Here is a 22,092-nt window from a genome sequence, read left to right as displayed (position 1 = left end):
ACAGTCAAAATCAAAGGAAATAACTCTCTAGACTTTGTCATTTAGGATTGCTAACAGAATAACTCAATCGACTTCCCATTACTTCACAATTGCTAATTACGGTAATAATAAAATAAAAAATTAGCCCTCGGTAAAACATTGACATTGGAAGAGAAATATTTTTTGACCACTTTTATCTTGTTTTGATGTTTCCATAATATCATACCTTAGCCCAAGGATGGATTTTAACCAATGAACACATGCTAGATCAGCGATTACATTACTCAGACTGCATCACTGGGTTAGGATGTGATATTCATATTCGTTAGGAAAGCCCATCTGGTTTCATACCATTAATGGTGGTCTATCGCTTAAGATAAGCACCAGATGCAAAGACAAGACTACACCTTGTAAGTTTCTAAGCCTCACCTAACAGGATGCAATGTGAAAACCTAATCTCTAATGATTCTTCTTTACTCCGCCATGTTCCTGCTTCTTTCCTTCCGTTCAAAATTCCACTCTTTTCCTCCACATACCCCTCTTGTTTAACGTTCCCTCCTCTATCAGAGTCTTCGTTTGGATATTAATACAGATAAATAATGCTATATGCACCTATATAATGAAAATAATCTTGGGAGCACGATCATGGGGTTCCTTAGATGTGCAAATGGGAGAAAGGCTGGGCTGGAAATCTTTTGAATTTACACCTCCTGACAACGAATATTTGAATAGCTAAGAATAAAATACGTCATATTTCACCGTCTATGATCAATTAATGAGATTAAAAGTAATATGAATAAATCATTAGCGTGATGATTTCTGTTTGAAGGCTTTGAAGGCACCTCAGTAAATAATCCAAGTGGCAATTAAAAGGAGATTTCAGCTCCCCAGGTTTTGCAGATTAACTTTTGCTAGTGAAATTTTCATTACTCAACCCACTTCGCTCCTTCAAATATTAACCTAAACACAGCCTTCAACCCGAACGTCGGTTTCACAGGAGCGAGTGCAGCGGCTTATGTCGTGTGAAATTCCCACATTTAGAGCAGATGGTACAGTTCCTTTCACTGCGGTTCCAATGAAAGTCTCTGGGGCGCAGGAAGTCGCGCAGCTTTCATCTTGTTGGGAGTGTCCAGGGGTATCACTAGGATTTAACGTGCAGACCTTTGGTGTGGCAGCCGACAGTATTGCTCACTACTTTGATAACCACTATTCCATGTAAGTAGAGCATGTGGTGTTTAATTGGCCATAACCAGTTGATAATACTGAATTGCATTAAGGAAGTCTATCGATGACATTAAAAAGTAAAATTTATGCAATCGAATTCAAGATACATGGGACAATATAATTTTAAAGATCTTGATTGCACTTAAACTCTTTCTGTAAATGATAAAAAGGAAAGAGAATTTGTTGACATTTTAGATCTTTCAACAATTTGTTTCAATCTGGCAATTGAAAGTGACCTATTTACCAGGCAAGATCGTGTTATACGTAAGCGTACTTAAAAATATTCATGAAAAATTCCTTTTTCATTGAATCTAATAAATATATTTTAACCTCTTATACCGTCATGTTTGAAGTTATTATCAATACCTGACTTAAACCACTTGTTGAAATAAACTTTTTCGTGAATTTATCCCTTTTTTATACTTTTTCATCGGGTATCTCATTTATATACAGCGCGCTATTGCATATGCTTGTGCGTGAGGGAAGTTTTTCATTCTTTCTACTCGCCAGATTTCAATCTGATGAATTCTTAAATCAACGTCCCCTCGTCACCTGCCCAATACATCTTTGTCGTGCTCGAAATGGGTTTTAAAAGTTGGGGTCTCCTTTGACTTTCCATGTGCATAATTAGCATTTTAATTCAGGATAAAAAAATAATCTAATATAATACGAAATGAGGGAACTTCACCCTTCATTCCTAAAATTTTATCAATCGCCAAATAGGAGCTCTTAAGAATTTACGTATTACTGAAGTGATCCGGATAGGAATGCACCGAAAAATTTTCGTTCAATCGAAAAGTAGAAGAGAAAATCATTGCAAATTTTTAATGGTAACTTTAGCGTAAGTAGAAAGTGCTTGGGACACATTTTCAGCAAAGGCGTATATTAGATTAAAATTCAAGGAGAAACCCGGATTTGCGGATCATTTTTACGGTGAAAAAGTAAGATGTGAGAATTTATTGGAGCAAGTGAAATGAAGACTCTTCCAAAAATTTTAGTCAGAAAGACATTTCTGATAATGTTGTATAATTTTTGTCCATAATATTTTATAGTAGTCCCACGAATTAATAAAAATAATTTTTTTTCTTTCACGGTTGGGTCTGACTACAAAAAGTCTTGTTTACAAACACTTCCCATGTGGAATAACGGAATTTTAGTCAATATTTTTTGGTGTAGTCCAACTTTTTCCATCTCTTTGCCACCGTGGGGATATAGATAGATTGTAGTAATTTTTGTTCTTATCACATGCCCGTGAAACTCAAAGAATATGTTTCAGACCTAATGCGGAAGTTCCCCTTTTTACGGGGAAATTTAGAACAATGCTGGGCCGTCGTGAACTTAGGCTCATAGCAATCATTCATTTCTGAGATCAGTGAGCATTACTTTTTGAAATCTGAGCTATGAATTAAAACTCAGGGAGAGCTAGGGAACCCATTGAAAAGGGTGTCGAGCGAATTCAACACAAAAGGTTTAAAACCAAACAAGACTGGAATCAATGACCTCTGGACAAGAAAGAGAACACATTTCCCTCCTGGCTATGAAAGAGAAAGGGAGAAGGGAATGGGCAGCTGATATAATGTCATAACAGTGAGATGAAGGCTTCCCAAATTAATTGGCGTGGGAGGTACAAGAATGAGGAGAGCTCAGTTTGCGAATTTCCCACGGATAGACTGAGGAATATGTCCCGAGCGATGCTTCACGCCGTGGGCCCTTTCTGGTTAATCGGATTCCCGCTTCCATTCATTCCTCCGGTATCCAAGTAAAATGAGAACAACAATGAGACAAACGAGCGCCCTAAAACGGCCGAAATTCGTCTTGAATTGGACGATGTGAGAGGTGGGGAACTTTTAGGAGGGATCACTTTCCCTAGAAGACCCTCCCCCCATCCGACAACACCAGGCTCGTCGTCGATGCGAGCTTTGAGACGGCTCCCGAAGCGACGCGAGGGAAAAGTATTGTTCGTAGTAAGAGAGGCGGAGAGAGAATCATTTGGCCTGGAGGAGAGATGAGATGGATGGAGGGGAAGGAGGTAAGAGGTTGGACCGTGTGCGGTATCTGTAAGCCATGGTTCTGGGGAAGGGATGAGAAGAGGGAGGGAAGGAGCTTGGAAGGAGGGAAAAGGAAGATAGTTCGTGCGAGGGAGAGTTCTTGAGAGAGACTATCTCGCAAGGGAGGAACGGGTCAGTGCGTGGGAGGAGTGAGAGGGGAGGGCGTGGAGATGTGGAGAGAGGGGAGGGGCCGTCGCAGGGAGGGGAGCGACGAAGAGAGAGGGGGAAGGGACTCGCGTCTGCCGAGAGAGGGGTCCCCTCTGCATTCAGGTTCATTCGGAATCAGACACGCGGTCGCCTCGTACTCGAGTTCTGCGGGAGACGGGCCGGGATAATGAGAGTGATCGTTCGATTGCGTGCGTGTGAGTGCTTTTGTTCGTGTGCGTTTTAAGTTCGAGGTGAGACCTTATCTCAGTTTAATACTCCACCTCTCCCCTCAGGGCCCTCTTTCTTCTTTCACTTTCGTGAACTCTGATCGTCGTCATCATCGCGAGAGAGAGGGGGGTTGCGGAATATCCTCCTGAGCGGGCATTTAGTGAGGCTATCACGTGGTTGGACGTGAACCGATTGCTTCTTTCTATCTCGGAGAGGAGGAAATTGAGAAAGAGACCAAAATAGTGTTTTTGTTCGACTTCCATCTTTGGGGAGGATCAAAGATAAACCTGAAGGAGGCATTCTTGTAACCTCGTTCCTTGTTTCTTCTCACCTTTGGAAATCGACCGTTTTTCTCTTTTTTTATCGCCAAGTGAGAGTACGAGAGAGTGACAAAGTTGTGTGTTTTTTTTCTTTCGGGAAAGGTCCCATTGTATTTTGTGTCCTCGCTGTATATTTTAACCCTTCTTTACCGATTCGTCACACGGAAAATATTGGTTTCGACTTCCGATCTATTTGTATTTCTCCTGCCGCAGAGGTTTCTCGTTCTCATTGTGCTACGCTCTCTTCACATTTCGTGTCGTGGTTTACCCAGGACGGGACACTCGCCGTTGGAATGAGGGGACAGGGGCCCGGCGTTGTCGTTGCTCCTGTGAAGTGTATGGGAGGCGAATCATTGCGGTGTCCCGTTGTTTCCGGTTGGTAAAATTATTATAGAATACGAAATCCTAAAAAGTGACGGCGTGGTTCTCCATCTGGAAAAAGAAAATCCAAATTAATTGCAGTCCGACGGAATTGTGTTATTTATTTTGCCAACCACTTTCCACCACTTTCTTCCCCGTGCCATCAAAGTTCGCATATTTCGCAAGGTGGCAATTTAACCGGAATCAGTGCGACGGAACGCCGGTGTCTTCGGATTGATTCGGACACAGGAAGTTCCGCTGAACATTTGACGTCGAGGTATATCGCTTTTCAGCAAGGAGACGATGTTGTGCTCCGGATAGTGAACATTCCAAGTTGTACATTTCTCTCCATAGTAAATTGATTCCAATGCAGGAGGAGTTAGCGGCGAGAGAGTACCGAGAACATTTTAAGGATTAATTTCGACCCCTTCCCTTGAATATTTTCATCTTTTTTAATCACGCAGCTGATCCATTCACCTCTTGTGCCCGAACTGGCCGACCATCTAAGAACGTATAGATGCCATGAAAAATAGCTCGCCGGCCTCTTTATAAGGACGAGGGTGACTCTCCGATGTTATTATGCCATCGACAACGCATCTCGGTAACCTCGTCGTGGGATACGGGTGCATAAGGTGAACGTGGCCCGGTGGAGAGAGACGAGAGAGGGCCTTCCAACGCTTCGCAACTCGGCGCGGCGCGTGGTGAACTTCCAACCGACGTAATGGACGAGGGGATGACGGGACGCATCGCCGGGGTCGCCCCATGGCTCCCCGGGGAGCCAGAGGGTAACTGGAGCGGTTCGGGTTCCGTCGGGGGCGGCGGTGACTACTTTCCCTTCCCCGTTCTCCCCACGGCCTTCGCTGGCCTCGACGATGCGGTAGTTGGCAACGACACCTTCAACATGACCCTCGAGGAGTACCTTCTGAAGGTTAGGGGTCCCAAACATCTCCCCCTCAACGTCGTCGTCACCATCACCGTCATCTATGCCCTCATATTCGTCGCCGGGGTCATCGGGAACGTGTCCGTGTGTGCGGTGATCGTGAGGAACCACAGCATGCGGACGGCCACCAACTACTACCTATTCAGCCTGGCGGTGTCCGATCTGACCATGCTGCTGTTTGGTGAGTGACTTACGATCATCACCCTCAATTTCCCAAGTTCTCCGACCAATTTGAGCGGGTGTGTATGTTCGCAGCCCTGAGGGGTGATACTAAAACTAGTGCTTCGAAGGCCTTTCATGTGGCCTAGGCGTCATGCGTGCCTCGCCCTCAAAAGGGATCACGTTGGAAGTCTTTGTGCTTTACCCCTCCGACCCTCCGATGATACACCTGCCTTATTTTTACCCCACGCTCCATTTCCCTACCGTAGGTTACCACTTTGACCCATTGAGTCTAAGAGAGAATATACAGGGCCCAATTAGATGGAGCGTCCTAACTCTATTTGGGTCTCGCTCAAGTGAACTTGCAGGCGTGGGTGGATTGACTCGGTCATTACCTCAAAAATGTTTGCAGCTGGAAGAAAATTTGCAAATTTTGTCACTTCTTTTGTGAGCGTTTCTACTTCATTGATTGACGTTAGGATTTCAATAAGATTTTTTTACATCACGGGGAAGGGGGAAGAAACACTTGAACATTTTTTATTTTGAAATTTGCATTTTTCGGATATAAAATTTGTGTAGATTTGTCCAGAAAGCAAAACTTTTGTAAGTAATGTTTTCCAATTTCTTTTACTGCTATTACAAATAGAGACTGACGTTCAAATTATTCAATACATTTCCTGTAACCATATTTTTGTGCATACTTGTAGGTATGGACCTTCGTTGGCTGCTTGTGACGGTGTAAATTGTGGATAAAATATAACAATGTTAAAATTTATTTTAAAAAGTTCCTTGAATAATCTTAATCCTTATTCTCAATGTATATTATGAATTATATAATTTTTAGAGAGAATCTGTCATTTTCCTTCTAATAATTTGCTCATTTACACAAACCTTCAAATATTCAGCCTAGGGATTTAGGGTGAAGCGTGCTTATTAAGTGTATTATTTTTACTGGATTAATAATATTTAATTTTTAAATATTATATGAAAAATTATTTTTGTGATCAACAATAAATGCAGCGTTTTAAAGCTCTCAGTTGAAATTTTATCAATTCCATCTGCAGCGACGATGCCGATAGAAATTCAGAAATTAATACCGATAATGTTCGTGTAATCCATTGAAAACACTTAAAAAGGGAGTTAACTCATACAAGTAAAGATTACGAACTTTTCCCGTGTGTAAAGACGTATTATTACTTTGGAAAATTGACATTTGTATGCGTGCATGTGCGTGTAATATGCATATATTTTACACACGCACAGTGTACTTCCTTTCTCAAAATGTTTCCTTTGATAACAAATCACAACAGACTAATTCCTTCCAGATAGCAGAAAAGGTAACTGAAATGTTGCAAAATTTTAGACCTGGAAAATATCAAGGTCACATTTTGATAAATTTTACTGCGACATCAGGATATAAAACTAACATATAGAATAACCTCAATACATTCAATACAATATATCCGTGATGCCATTTCTTACCGAATGAATAGCCTAAGCATATTAACAAGCCATATTTCCATGCTGTCACCAATACAAATTGATTATTTCTACTGTTCCTGATTGAGATAAGAAGCTTTGAAATTTATTTCATTCTGAGAATCAAGAATTTTTATTGAGCAAAGGGATTGAACTCAGCGTTAATTCGGCATATTTCAGAATGAAGTATTTGACAAAATTTAATTTTCTAGTACATTTTGAAATCGATCCGCATTGTGCTAAAAGAAATATAATTAATCAATTTATTGGATTACATCAAATTAATGTGAATATGGTAATTAAATATCTCGTTACCTCCTATGGGACGTTGCAGTGCTGGCTACTTCCGAGAAAGTGTAGTCTCAATGCCATGATAGTTCTAAGTGGAAATTGCCGAAGTTGTTTATTATCTCCGCTTCCATTATGTGTAATAACTATTGATATTTAATGTACATTTATTGTGACTAAATTTCCTGGTTTAAATTTAATAAATCTCTAATAGATTTTGATCGTACCAAATTTTATCAAATGCTCCTTGGAAATGTTTGATTACTGGCTACCTTTGAAAATTCCCTTCATATTCATGATGTTCTCAGTTAAAGCTCCCTGTTGCTATTAACTAACTCCCACTTCCACGCCTCATAATATTGGGCTGTTTCTGGATTGAGCTGGTGATTCTGTTCGGCTTGAATTATGAAGAATTTCAGTTGGCCTTTTTAGTTTTCTCGTCGTTTCTGGCTTTATTGTGCCCACATCTTCCCAGCGTTGCCCCCTCATCACATTTTTGCATTTTATGAATAGGGAAAAGTCGCAGGGGACGAGATCTGGCGAATGAGGAGGAAGATCAAGGATTGCAATTGAATTTTTTGCAAGAAACTGGCGAACAATCAATGCTGAATGTGCAGGTGCATTGTCATGGCGAAGGATCTATCCATCATATTCGGTTAAAATAATGTGTAATGTTTATCTTCCTATATTCAGTAAATTAGCTATATTTCGGACAGTTTTTCGAAGGACAAGGAACCGCTTACGATCAATGTTGTCGTCAACACAGGCGGTTGAAGGTCGTCCCGGCCTTGCGTCATCTGTGGAGTCTTGTCGGCCGTCTTTAAAACGCTTAATCCGCTTGAAAACGACTGTTTTCTTCAGAGCATTATCACCGTAAACAGCTATCAACATTTCAGTGATTTTTCATTCAGTGATAACTTTTAACGAACTTCGCCAAAAAACTTACTGTTAATTCTTGGCTCCGTGATTTCATCAATTTCCATTTTCGACAAGCAGCTAAAACAAGGGCAAGAGAAACTATTATAACCGGCACCATACACACAGCTCGACGGTCCGCCAAGAACAGACGGCGCATTGGGTCTCAGGCAACTAGCCCCGCTAGTGGGGGGGGGTATATGTATACCATATATATAGACATGGTTGATATTATCTTATACTTCATGATGGAAAAATTATTAACTGCAGGCCTACATCCTTCTCTAATTCAGTTATTTAGTGTTAATTCCCTCTCCCTGATACATTACATTTGCCGAAATGTATCTCCGAAACTTTTACGCGATCCGCCCATCAATCTGGCATAAAGGGATCCAAAAAACCGTTACCTAAAACCCCCGATACCCACATATTCACACGGACACTTTGCAGTCGACTCAAATGTAAAACATATCCCATCGTCATCACTTCATCCCTCCCTTCACTGATTCATAGTTCTCCCCCATCCTACTCCAATCCCACACGCTCCCTCCGCAATAGAATTCATCTAACTCAACCCCTCCCACAACGTTTGTTAATCCATTACACCCCTTGACATCCGCGTAAAAAAGCACCGCGCCTTCTACTGCACTTCTTCCGCATCAGCCGCATTACTAGTTCCCAAACATCTCTCCCTCCAAAGTGTGCCCCGAAATGTTTGACTGCCCGAAATGGCAAGTATAAACCGTCCAGGTTAGTGAAATCTCACCTTTACCGGTCATTGTTAATGAAAAACGGATGGCATTGGAAGGAAAAAAACATGGCTGGAGTGGAAGTTTGGTTGGCGTGAAGGAGAAACTTAAAACTAGGATTAAAACATGAGATTTTAACCTAAAAAGAAAGTAAAGCCGTCAGGAAACGGCTTTTAATAAATAAGTGCAATTAACATTGTCATTAACACTACTAAGTAGCAGAGACTTTAATGGAGGACAGCTAAATTCGTCCCTTTTTCTTTTAGTAGCTGAAACTAGGCTAAACTGAACTATGATTAAGCGAGAGAGAAAGAAATGGAAAAAACCATAGAAATACTGCCCTCCGGGGCACTCGGAGTATAGAACGGTACAATTCAATTGATGTTACCACGTCTCAAGTATAACCTTCCTTCTCCACTCTAACGCACCATTATTTCTCAAAAGCCTTGAGCCGTCCCCCATTTGGCTCTCAGGGCCATGCTTGGACCAAGACTAGAAACTTGCATTAGGGGGTATCTTTTTCCCGCCGACTCTCCCAACTACGAGGGTCATCCGGAAAGTAGTACCCGTTCGTGCCGCATGAAGTGCTGACGACGCGAGTAGCCGCTGGACGAGGTCAGATAGCTTCAGTGGCTTGTCTGCCTTCTCTGAGCCAAGTTGCGTGACGCTAGCATTGCCTGTGTTGTTTCTGTGATTGTTTACAATGTTTAAAAAAATTGAGAACGCCGCCAGTTGTGAAGTGAGGGCAGTGATTAAATTCCTCAATGCAAGAAACGTTCGCCCATGTGATATTCATCGCCAATTAAAGGAGGTGTATGGAGACAATGTAATGGACGAGTCGTCTGTTCGGCGGTGGTGTCGCAACTTCAACATGGGGAGGGGGAACACACACGACGATGAGCGTTCGGGGAGACCGTCTGTCATTACAGACCAACTGGTGAGCTCAGTTGACGAATTCGTGAGGAACGATCGGCGCGTCGCAATTGATGACATCTGTGAGCATTTTCCCAATGTTTCTCGAACAATTGTTCGTGAAATTGTTAAACACCATCTGCATTATGCAAAAATTTGTGCAAGATGGGTCCCTCGCGTATCTCAATGAGCTGGCGGCGAAGGACTATGCAGCAGGAATACAGAAACTTGTCACACGTTATGACAAATGCCTTAATTTGCTTGGAGATTATGTTGAGAAGTAGTTTAAAGTATCCTCTTTCAAATAAAATTTTTTATGTTTGTTAATATTTACTTTTGTGTCTTTATTTCACGAACGGGTACTACTTTCCGGATGACCCTCGTATTACGCCCCTTGAAACACCCTATTTTCTACCACCGTTCTTATTACGTATATATGAGAACGGGAAGTGTGTGTGTATATATATATATATATATATATATATATATATATATTAGCACTAGTGGACACAGACAAAAACACAGAAACACACAAAAAAGAGACTCACCATTTTTCGAATTTTCGGTGGTCGTGACCACCTTCATCAAGGAAGAGAGGGACAGAACAGAGTATATATATACACGTATGTGTGTATATATGTATATGTCGGTCTATGTATGTATATGTACACACACACACACATATATATATATACACACACATGTGCACACACCCCTCCCATGGACTACAACCTTGACGTGGTGGAAGGGCTTATGTGTTCCGATGACCCCTAGAGGCTGGAGGGAGGAATGATAATCGCTCCTGGTAAGGTCACCTATGCGAGATAGGTCGAAGACTAGAAGCCACCGAAAGGTAATCCACGCAGCGTCTGTTCCTTAGTGAGGCGGCTGCAAAGGCGTCTGACTCCACTGGGGCGGCAATTGAGTGATGGTGTCACGTTAAAAACTCTATTGAAGAAGGCAACGGAAAACCGCCTCAATTCTCATTCCGAAAATTAATATGGTTGACACTTCAGAGAATATGAGTCCTGGCAACTACGGGGCTCGGCCCAATCGGCCGTGTGTCGTGCCCGGCAGCGGGGGAGGCAAGGCTTCCGCAGTCGTCATCCCAAGAAACCCTTGCAAGAGAAAACCGAATGCAGCAGGAAGGAAGACCAAATTAGTTAGAATAGGAACGTGGAACAATGTTAGGACAATTATGAGGACAGGGAAACTGGAGAATATTAAGCGAGAGATGTAAAGAGGAAATATAAATATTTTAGAAGTATGCGAGGTGAGATGGAAGGATAGTGGGGATTACTTGAGTGATAATTATACAATAATATACAGCGGTGGGGACGATGTGTAAAATCTCCCTTAATGCCCTTTCTTTCTCATCTCGACGATGAGATAGAAAGGCATTAAGGGAGATAAAATTAAATACACCGCTGGTGTGGATAACATTCCTGCGAAACTACTGAAATGTTTAGGCAGATGTGGGAGGAAGAGGCTATATGGGATTATTCGTAGTATCTATGAGGATGAAATCTGGCCGGAAGACTTAGTGAGATCAGTTTTAGTTCTTATTCCGAAAAAGGTAAAGGCTACATCATGTGAGGACTACAGGACATTAAGTTTGATATCCCACGCAGCTTAAGTTGTTCTCAGGATCATCAACAAAAGGATAGAGAGTAGGGCAAATGATTACTTAGGGGATGATCAGTTTGGGTTTAGGAAGGGGAGAGGTACGCGTGATGCCATTGCAGTAATGAGATTATTAATCGAGAGGAATATAGAACAAAATCAGGAGGTATTTGCCTGTTTCGTAGATTTCGAAAAAGCGTTTGATAGAGTGCATTGGTAAAAACATGAGTATATTGCAGAAAATAGGAATAGATTGGAGGGACAGGAGGCTAATCCGCAACCTGTACATGTCTCCGATTGCTCGGGTTGGAGTGGGGAATGGGGAGTTCGGATGGGGAGTGTTAGGAAGAGGTGTAAGACAGGGTTACCCATTATCACTGTTGCTGTTCAACCTACATGTGAAGGAAACGATATAGGATATAAACTGGAGATAGGAATGAAAGTGCGCGGGGCATTCATAAAATCAGTTAGGTTCGCTGATGACCAAGCTTTATCTTGCCAGTCAGCCTAGGGGATGCAAGCATTGCTGAGTGAATTGGAAATTCAGTGCGAGAGGTATGGGATGAGAATCAATATCAATAAAACCAAGGTGTTGCGATTCTCTAGAAAGAAAAAAGGCTAAGCTAAACATTAAAATAGGAGGGCAAAAACTAGAGCAGGTAGAACAGTTTACGTATCTCGGTAGTGTTTTGGACCAACACGGTCAAAGTAGTAGGGACGTAAGGAGAAGAATTGCGCTAGGCAAAGAGGCTTTCACAAGGAGGAGGGAGTTGATGACAGGGACTTTGAGTAAGTATGTTAAAAAAGACTCGTAAAAACTTTTTTATGGAGCGTAGCTATGTACGGTGCGGAAACGTGGTCATTGAAGCTGGAGGATAGACGTACTATAGATTGGAGGCTTTTGAAATGTGGGTGTGGAGAAGAATGGAGAAGGTGAAATGGACAGAGAAGAAAACAAACGAGGAAGTACTTGGTATGGTGGGCGAAGAGAGGGGTTTGTTGGGAGCAATCCTATGGAGGCAGGAAAAGTGGATGAAGGGGGTATTGACCGGCAGTGGGATGTTGAAGACTGTGATACAGGGGAGAATGTTGGGCCAACGAGGGATGGGCAGGAACAGGATAGGGATGTTGGACGGAATGAAGGGAGGAAGAAAGTACTCAGAGGTGAAAAGGGGCCTGATGTAGAGTAGGATCCGGGATTTTGTTTTGTTAGGAGTCATAAAATATTTATGTGATAGTTGGGTCTATCCAAAACCCTACCCTAACCGGTAGATTATCTTATAATAATAATATGTATAACATACACAGGGTGCGGCAACATAACTTCCTTTTTTTAAATAAACATTTCAAAAGAGGAAATTATGTTGCCGCGCAATGTATGTAAAGAAAAATCTAAAAGCGAACATGATATTCCATGAGGTGTATGGAAGTGGCTATTATTTTTACATGGTACCCTGCACGTCACCACTAGGGTGTGTGGTAGGGGATGATTACATATCACACTACTTTTGGCCCAAATGCTTTCCTCCCCTAAGGACATTCAGATTCCTTATCGTTCGTGGGAAAAATGATATCTTAAATCACTATACTTTTATTTACCAGGAGTCTTCTATCTTAGTACGACGAGACTAATAATGAATTTTCATCATCAAACTGCTACTGAAGAGAAATCCTTCAAATAAATGCAAGATATTTGATCTGTAATTTATCCTTTTTTCAGTGGGTGATTCCAAACCTAGCTCTCTTAATAATTTTGGTGCGCTACTCAGCTTATAGAAAAACGTTAAACAAATCCAGCTCCTCTACGCTGCACGTGATCCAGTTCGGCAATCAATCCGAATTCATGAGGATCCCATTTTTACGCAGCCATGCGAAAAGTGTTGATTGATGATAAAATGAATTTATGTATGATCGGCTTGCAGAGAAGATAAATAGGTGCTAAACTAATTAGAGCTGGAAGAAACAGGCTATTGTGCGAGATTGTTGGTTTTTCCTTCAGTTTCGGCTACCATCTACTAATTATTATTCCATCAGGAATAATTTGATTTTTTGAAGCTTATACTTTTAAATACGCTGCAAAGGAGTGATACCAGAAGGAGTTACAAAAACGTTCCTAGTATCCAGTGTCCGATCCCCAGGAAGGATTGGAGTCAAGGAAGAAAAAAGAAGACAAGTAAATCAATGAACGTATATTATTATTGCTTATAAAATTAATTTTGTCTATATAGAAGTAAAGAATTTTTATTCACATAAACGATGTGAAAGTTTTTTCCCAAGGGTCCGTTAATACCGATGAAACATCGTGTGAAACGCAGCTTTTGGGATTAAGCCAAAAAAACGGCGACATAATATTTGAAGGAAAAGATGTTGATGCAGTAATCATAGATTTTTCTGCAGCTTTCGACCGAGTCCCTCGCGATAAGTTATTGTTAAATTTGGAGTCATTACCATTAGATTAGAGGGTGGAAGAATGAATAAAAATTTTCTTAAAGGCCGAATTCAAAAATTAAAAATAGGAGATGCATTTTCAAAAGAGGTGAACGTTATATCAGGAGTTCCACAAGGCTGTATTCTAGGGTCATTACTTTTCCTAGCTTACGTAAACAATAAGGCAAACAATTTACATTCACGAATAAGACTTTGCTGATGGCTGCATTATATACAGACGAGTAGAACAAGTAAATGACCGCATAATACTAAAAAATGACATCAATCGCCTTGATGATTGGTTAACAAATAATAATATGGGCTTTATTGTTTGCAAGAGTTAGCAAATAAATTTCTCAAATAAAAATAATGCAGGAAAGGACCTTTACACCCTCTTTGGAGAAAGAATCCCACGTTGCAGTCATTGCAAATATTTAGGCATTTATTTAACTAGGGATCTTCGGTGGGGTGTCCAAGTGGATAATGTGACACGGAAGGCATTTAAAGTACTTCATCAGCTAATGAGGAATTTAAAAGGAAGTAGCGTAGCCACAAAAAAAACATATAAGGTTAGCTCTAACCTAGAATACTCGTCCATATTATGGGATCTATATGAAGTGGGACATATTAAAAAGATAGAAATAGTGCAAAGAGAGGCAGCAAGATGTGTTCTTGGAAGGTACAAAAGAACAGATAGTGTCACGGAAATTTTGGATGCACTGAAATGGGAGAGTTTAAAAAATAGAAGAAAAGGGAGAAGTGCTAAAGATGACGAAGCCTGGGTAGATTTATGGAAAGAGTAGAAAAACCAAACTTAAAGGGAAACAATGACCACAGTTTTAAAATAAAAATAAGAACGCAAAAAAAATAAGAAAAAATACTTTTTTTTAACAGAACTATTGTTGATTGGAACCAGCTCCCTGGGGGTTTGGTGGAACCTTTTACATCCAATTTTAGGAGTTTTAAGAATAAGTGTAAAGCAGCCACTGGGTGATAAACTTCATTGATCAGTGATTATTGTACTATTTTACTTGTTAAAATATTATTTGAATGTGATGTGCACGGCGTGGGAAATTGTATTGGAAAAGTGAGTGGCGCGGTAACAGTGCGTAATTTGGAATGGTATGCGAGTATATCATTGAAGTAAAGCGTATATTGAAGTACTAAAGTATACCTCGTATGAAGTTGAAGAGTGCGTGATTATGGACGGAGTGCGGCGATGGGCTGAGCGTTCTAAGTATGGTGTGAACTAGCCCTTGTGTGATGGTAAGGGTGCGGTTGGTAATCTTAAAATTTCATTGCATATAAGGGCATTTTGTCTCATATCTGTTATTCTTGTGTATGCATATTTGTGCATTGTAAGAGTGACCGTTGACCAGACTTGAATGTTGCCACCAGGACAATTGCCTAATTGCAACTATATAAATCCTTGAATGAAATTTTCTGATGGGCATACCCACACTTCATATTCGTATTATATTGTGGTTCTTTATTCGATCATGTCAGCCTTTTGCATCGTAAATTTTGGTTTTATTCATTGAAATTTATTTTTATTGTGAGGTATTGACCCATACATCGACCACTAATTGACTGCAGGGAAGTTTAAATAAATTAAAGTAAATTTAGCGAAAAGATTTAGAATATTTCACATCCTTGGTGTACTTATGCATAATATCTATCCATTTAAAATTTATTTTCACTGAATTCGAGCTTTATAGTGAAAACATTTTAAATGACCTCATACATGTGGTCGTCATCATGCGTGTCATAGGAATTTTAATGCACATTTTTAGAAATAAGGGATCAAATAAATGTATCCAATTACCTATTGTGTCCAATATAACAGCGGAATTTATCCATGTCATTTTTGAACTAATGAAAAAAGGCTATTCAAAGTGTTTATCCTGACAGAATGTGAACAAATCGTTTAACAGAAATATGAGCTCATTAATGTGAAAAAATAACAACCAAATTCGTAATCGCTTTTTTTATAAATAATAGTCCCAGCCGAAGTGTAATTCAAGTAGAGAATGAATGCCATTAATACTAATTGGGTTTTCACTACTTTGTCAGAAGAGATCAAGTGTTAAAGCTAAAGATATCTTTGAAGGAATACTAGCACACAAACGAAAAAATCTAGGGATGCCAATTTTGCTTTGGGAGCTTAAATAATTGGAAAGGGCGTTATATTTCCCAGATAACACCTTTTCATGCTCTACCTAGAGATTAAAACTGTGTTTTCGTGTGATGGTTTCTATTTAAAGACGTTTCTGTTTGGCGGATAATCTGGTAGACGAGAGAGACGATAGGTATGTAATTTTTACAATTTTATATTTGACCCTATCATTTCTTAGGTGCAAAATATTAACAGTTCTACAAGTAAATTTATGTAATTAAACAATATTATATTTTTGGAGATATTTGGAATGCCCTAAAGTTCAATATTAACTAAGAACTCTCTACATTAGATCTCGTATGTAGCGATCACCATTAATTACAGTAGATAAGCGTAAATCAAATTTAGTTGACACGAAATCTCCCTTTGTTAAGAAATCTCGAATTCACGAGTATTTAAATGCGTTACTTGGCACTCAGTTACACTTAATAGAGTTTTTCGGTCTGCATGGAAATCATTAACTCCAGTATTGGTCAAGGCTCATTCTTGCCGAATTTATCCTCTACTAATAGCAATGTCAACAATAACGATTAAATTTTATTTAATTTCGTAGATTGGGGAAGAACTATCAAAACTGCCGGTCAAAAGAACTAGGATGTACCAGATATCGACTAAACTTTCTCCCGTTTGTTTCATTTAAGTTTCAATGCAGTTTTTCCTACCTCTCTTTGCCGTTAAGTCAGCTTAAATATCTTTTGTCTTCCTTCATTTGCCCAAAATTTTCCTTTCCTGTCTTATCAAAAATTCTTTTCTAATACGGCGTTCAACATCCTATCAACATTTCCTTCACTCACTTCTCCTTTCTTCTCTTTTCCTCAACTCAACAGTTTCCTCTGTTTTCCTTACATATTCAAACCTTCGTTTTCTTCTCTGCTTAACTTATCATCTCGATTCTTCCCCATACTCATATCTCAAATTTGCCCAATATTTTTTCATCCTCTTGCTTCAAAGACTAGGCTTCTGTCCCGCACAGAACTACGCCACTTATTAAAGTCTTTACTGATCTTCGCTTTACATATTTCCCTAGCGAACATCTCATTCAGTTTCCTCTATGAATATGCTTCTTCTGTAGGGTGTTTATTCCCTCGATTTCCACACTACCGTCCCCTCTTTTCTCCAAAATTCTGTCTAATTACCTGAACTGATCTAGTTTACTCTACTTCGCTCTGTTTAATCCAAGCCGTTAGAGCTGGTTTCCAATTTATTTCCTTGTCTTACATCCCCCACCTATTACTGCCATCCTGATTCTACCCTCGCTGCACTCACCTGTGTAGTATAATATATACGTAAGCATGATTCGAATTATTTGCATATCGCTCCAGTTAGCTCATTAATTCTGCAATTTTTTCATCACACTTGTCCGATCTGCGCTTGCTTGCGGCCATCGTTCAAAACGGCGCACAAGGCCGTTTTGCACGATGCTTACCTCAGGAAGAGAAAATAAAATGTTAAATATTAGCTGCTTATCTGATGTTAAGCTTCGGATGAATCCTTTTCCTCGATTCAACTCTCCTTGCGATTTTCATGTCTGCGCGAACGCTTTTGTTTGTTTCCGGTCGACGCCATTGTTTACTCATAATTCAAACAAGCGTTTAGTAGCTGTTATGTTAACTTCCATCCATGGTTCTGTTGAGGAAACGGTTGTGGTATTAGGGGCAATGTTAATTGCCAAACATTTACAATACCGAAAAGAAAAAAGTGAAATCCGGGCAAAGAATTGGATTCGCAGGAAAACAATAGGTTGCAGTGTTTGTGTTTTATCTATATTGCCAAAAGAGCTGCTGAATTCAGACATTGGCATTTAAAGAAGTTGTTTGCAAACGATTTTCAATCGTAAATTGTGAGATATTCCAATTTTCGTACGGCGTCTTCGACCTAGAGTACGTTTCCCGTCAGATCGCGAAATTCCTATGAAAATGATGTTGATTCCTGGACCACAATTGGTACATGAAACCTAAAACACTGTGACAAACACAGATCATCTGTGTTTGTTACCTTAATTTGAAAATCGGGTAGAAGATAAGTAGCGTACTTATTTCCATCTTCAGTGCTGATAACTGCATTTTACTAATTTTTTCGAATACTGCTTAAAAAAGAATACAACTTTTAAGTATCATGATTTTAGTACTGAAATTAGCGGCTTGCATCGGCCTTGATCATGTGAAAGAAACATATCCTTATTATATTTATGAAACCTTCGTGTCAATGATTTCAAGGCTGCATTAGCCTCAGGTGTTCCCATTCGTTCCTTTAAACCCAGCTGATGTGCGTCTCACAAAGCTACAAGTTCTCTGAAAACAGTATTGAGTGTGTACTGTGTAATCAAGGAAATAAACAAATTCTGCGCCATTTATTGTCACTGACAGAATCTGCACATATACATTATGTGAAAATGGAATTCGGATTGGGGCGTGGAGAAACGGGTCCCAGACAGAAAAATTCAAATTAGCATTACACTTTGAAATTGTAGCATTAAAATGGTACAATTTCAAAGTGTAAAAATCATTCACCATGACCAAGATAATGTGGATAATTTTTACTCTTTACAATTGCTGCGCTTCCCCAGGTATTTTTATGTGCTCTCACGCTAATCTTCTTTAATTATGCTCACCAATGTCTCCTCTAGATACAAATTTAACTTTTGGTCTAGTTGTAATTTTGTCTATTCATGCTCCTGCTTTTCTCGTTTTATGGGATAATGATAACAGTTGATTGAAGTTTCCTGACCCAAAATCTTTGCTCATTAATGCTATCCCAATGCTCAAAACTCTCTCTATCTCTCTCCCATTCCATCTAAGTAATTCTGTTGGTTTATTATCCAATCTTAGAGGTTTTGGCGTGGCCCAGGAAAAAAAGATGGAGTAAAATTACGAGGAAGTCGAAAGAAGAAGTTTGATCATCCTTGAAACGTATCCTACGCCAAAATCTTATAAGCACACTATTAAAGTTGCCATAATTAAACCCCTAACTCGGTAAGTAATGTGAAAAAAACTACACAATGGGGAAAGGTGACAGAATAATTTAAATTAATCCCAAGGCGCGCTCTGGATACAGATAACCAATAAATTACAATATTTTAAGCTGAACTTTCCACGTAAATTGGACCGACTTCAATCGATGTTTTGGCTGTGGATTAGCCTTTTATTTTCTATAAGCTCTCGCAGAAAAATTAATTCATTCTCTGTGACGAAATAGATTCTGAATTTGTCTCATGCATCACGTGAAAATACTATAGTTCTGAATTATGGGAAAATTATGCCTGTGAAAACGACTGTGTTTGAGCCAAATGTTTATGATAAAAAAACTCTGCATTGAAAATTGCAACGTATAATAACCTGCAGACGTATGCAAGTAGATTTGTATAATTAAGAAGATATTAAAACAAAAGTGCGAATGGAATATCATTTTCAATGTAAAATAGCTTAACGGAGAGTTAATGAGGTAAATTTGTAAATTTTATGCAGTTGTAAAACTTGGCTGGTCAAACTGTAAGGAATGGATAGTTAATTACATTGTGTATGCAAAGTGAGCGTTCTGAAAGAATGCGAAGGACGTTTTTTGGGGTAAACGAATCAACAATTCAAATGATTGTAAAAAGTAATGCGTGATATATCGAGCAGACTAATTGATCGGGACCTGTAGGGTGGTGAAATGATTCATTAATTACTTATCTGCTTTTTACTTTTCGCAGTTGAAATTTATATTGATGAAAAAGGGACGGATTGATTTATTTCTTTTTAAAAAATGGAGGGAAATAATGAAACACTGATAGCTTATCAATTGCAATACGTTTTCGTTCAGAGGAGGAAGGCATTAAAATGAGCCTACTAAATAGCTTTATTGGGTGGTTTTACCATTCGAAATTTCACTATAAGGGGGTCGAGATGGTGCGGGGGCTAACGTACTGGCTTCCCACCCAGAGGGCCCCGGTTCAAATCCCGGCGGTGTTGAATATTTTTCAGAGGTATCTCGATCCTTACTTGAGGTGCTTTGTGGAGGGCACTTTGAGTGAGTATGCTGTCCGCCGGATGGAACGTTAAGCTGCGGATCCCTTGGTGCCTTTCTTTAAGAGTAGGATAATGCCGACGCCGGGTTTCTCTCCAGCCTTCATCCTTTCCTGTCCATCCCCAATGGCGCAAATGACCTCAGCTATCAGTCGCCTCCCTAAATACTACTACTACTACCAATTTCAATATAAGCCTTAGAATGAATGATAAAACAGGTCTCATCTTTATCTGTGATCTAACGTGACTTTTATTCGGTTCTGTTTCTAACATCACTCCTTAAAGAAGCAATCTCATTTTATGGAAATTGTTGAAAAAAGCGGAGGAATAAAATGGGCAAGTGCGTTTCTTTCCGTTAGGCTCATTAAACAAGCCGTAATTATTTAGAGCTCTCTCACAAATACTAGTTATGGAATTGAATGGCATAAGGAATTGAATGGCATAAGGAATAGAATGGCATAAGGTTGAAAAGCCTGCAAAAAAGTACACTGTTAAGTTGGGGTCAGGAAAATCTGAAACTAGGACTATAAAATAGAGAACTCCTATTGTAAATATGCAAACGGTAAAAGCATTTCAAAGCGTTGAAAAAATGCCAAAGATCAGCTCAACAGGTAAGATCGCACAATAATTGCAGAAAAAGCGAAATCCGCCACTGAATGTGCCGATGCAGACGAATCAGTCATTTTGTCCATGACAAAATCAGAAGGAAATACCAAATTTGGAGCGCGTATTTTCTTTTTATATCTTTATTATTTCTTTTATCTGGGCTTCTGCCGTAATCCAATTTAATCCCTTTCATGTGACATGCCGGCGGCACCAGTAGCATGGAAGAAGGTTAATATCGGAAGAGAAAAGGGCAAGAAATGAGTTAAATGGCTACTTTTTGAAAGGAAATCTAATATTTATTTTTTGTCAAGTAACCTTAAACATTATGAATTTTTAGTTAATGTCAAATAATAATAGAATAAATGAGGACGTAAGCTTTATATTATTATTAAAACTTAAATCAAGATAGAAACTTAATTTTAATATGTTATTCTCAGAACTTTATCATATAGTCAACATCCAGAGTTATATATTTCTCCCAGCGTTGCTTGACCTTTCGTTGGGCGTCATTGTATAACTCAGCAGATTGTATCGAAAAACTTTGTTCCAAGCAATGGGTTCTTGAGTTCTGGGAATAAGAAAAAAGTTACTTGGGGTAAGGCCGGGAGATAAAGGTAGATGAGGAAAAATTTCAAAGCCACATCTTTAAAGGCACAAGGTCTTTGATAGTCTTTGCTTCTAAAAAGGAGATAGTAGTCATGGAACCCAGCATTCTGATACCTTTGATATGCGTAGGTTTTCGGGAATAATTTTTCATACACTGTAATACCTAAGATGAGACTCATTCATGATCATTTGGATGATTGCTGTTCGGTCTAATGGGATAAAGTCCTCCAATTGCTTCACTGTGGCAATATCTTCCGTGAGTGATGGTCGTCCACTCCTTGGATCGTATCTGAGAAATATGTGGCCAGTTGGAAAATTTATTTTCCACCTTAAAGCTGAGTTGTATAATGGGAAATCATTTTTATATACAGCCGTCATCGCGAATTTGCCTGGCCTCTTAGTCTTTCCAGTTCAGGAACTTAATCTCACTGCGATTACTCTTACACTCCCCATACTGCCAGTTACTTTAACCTACGGCTTCCTGAAACAAAAAAAATTTCATCAATTCCTGTACTTTATTAAATTAAGTTTAAAAGGATCAATCATTATGCAGAATATATTTTTATCCAAATATCTCGGCCATTTATTAGTAATGATGAAAACTTAAAATTAAGTTATTTTAATTATCAATGCAGAAGTTTGCTACAAAAATTCTTCTTATCCACTTTGCTGTCCTAAGCCACGACTTACTTTTATATTTAGTGTGTTTTTCAGTGAATATGATATTTTTCATATTATTTCGCGTTTATTGCGGATAACTTTCTCTTTTCTCACCCTTTTACGTGAGTTCGTCATATAGTGTAACGGACGCAATAGATATAAATGAACAACTCAACCTTTCGTGGTTCTATCCTTGGATAGGAAAAACCTTTAACGAACGGGGGAATCTTCATATGCGTGCA

The 22,092-nt window shown here is 39.4% G+C and overlaps 1 protein-coding gene across 1 annotated transcript in view; it reads left to right on the top strand.

The window, feature by feature from the left end:
- Positions 1–5,167: 5,167 nt before the first annotated feature.
- LOC139697854 (neuropeptides capa receptor-like) overlaps positions 5,168–22,092 on the top strand; it is a 404,833-nt gene continuing 387,908 nt past the window's right edge. The window contains exon 1 of the mRNA XM_071596713.1: positions 5,168–5,427. Within this exon, the coding sequence (XP_071452814.1) occupies positions 5,208–5,427 (220 nt within the window). The 5' untranslated portion in view covers positions 5,168–5,207. The remainder of the gene's footprint in view (positions 5,428–22,092) is intronic.

The sequence above is a fragment of the Hetaerina americana genome, unplaced genomic scaffold (genome assembly GCF_022747635.1).
Source record: "Hetaerina americana unplaced genomic scaffold, ioHetAmer1.1.p SCAF_8, whole genome shotgun sequence".
Lineage (NCBI taxonomy): Eukaryota > Metazoa > Arthropoda > Insecta > Odonata > Calopterygidae > Hetaerina > Hetaerina americana.
Note: the sequence above shows the minus strand (reverse complement) of the source record. Positions and strands in the feature narration are given on the sequence as shown.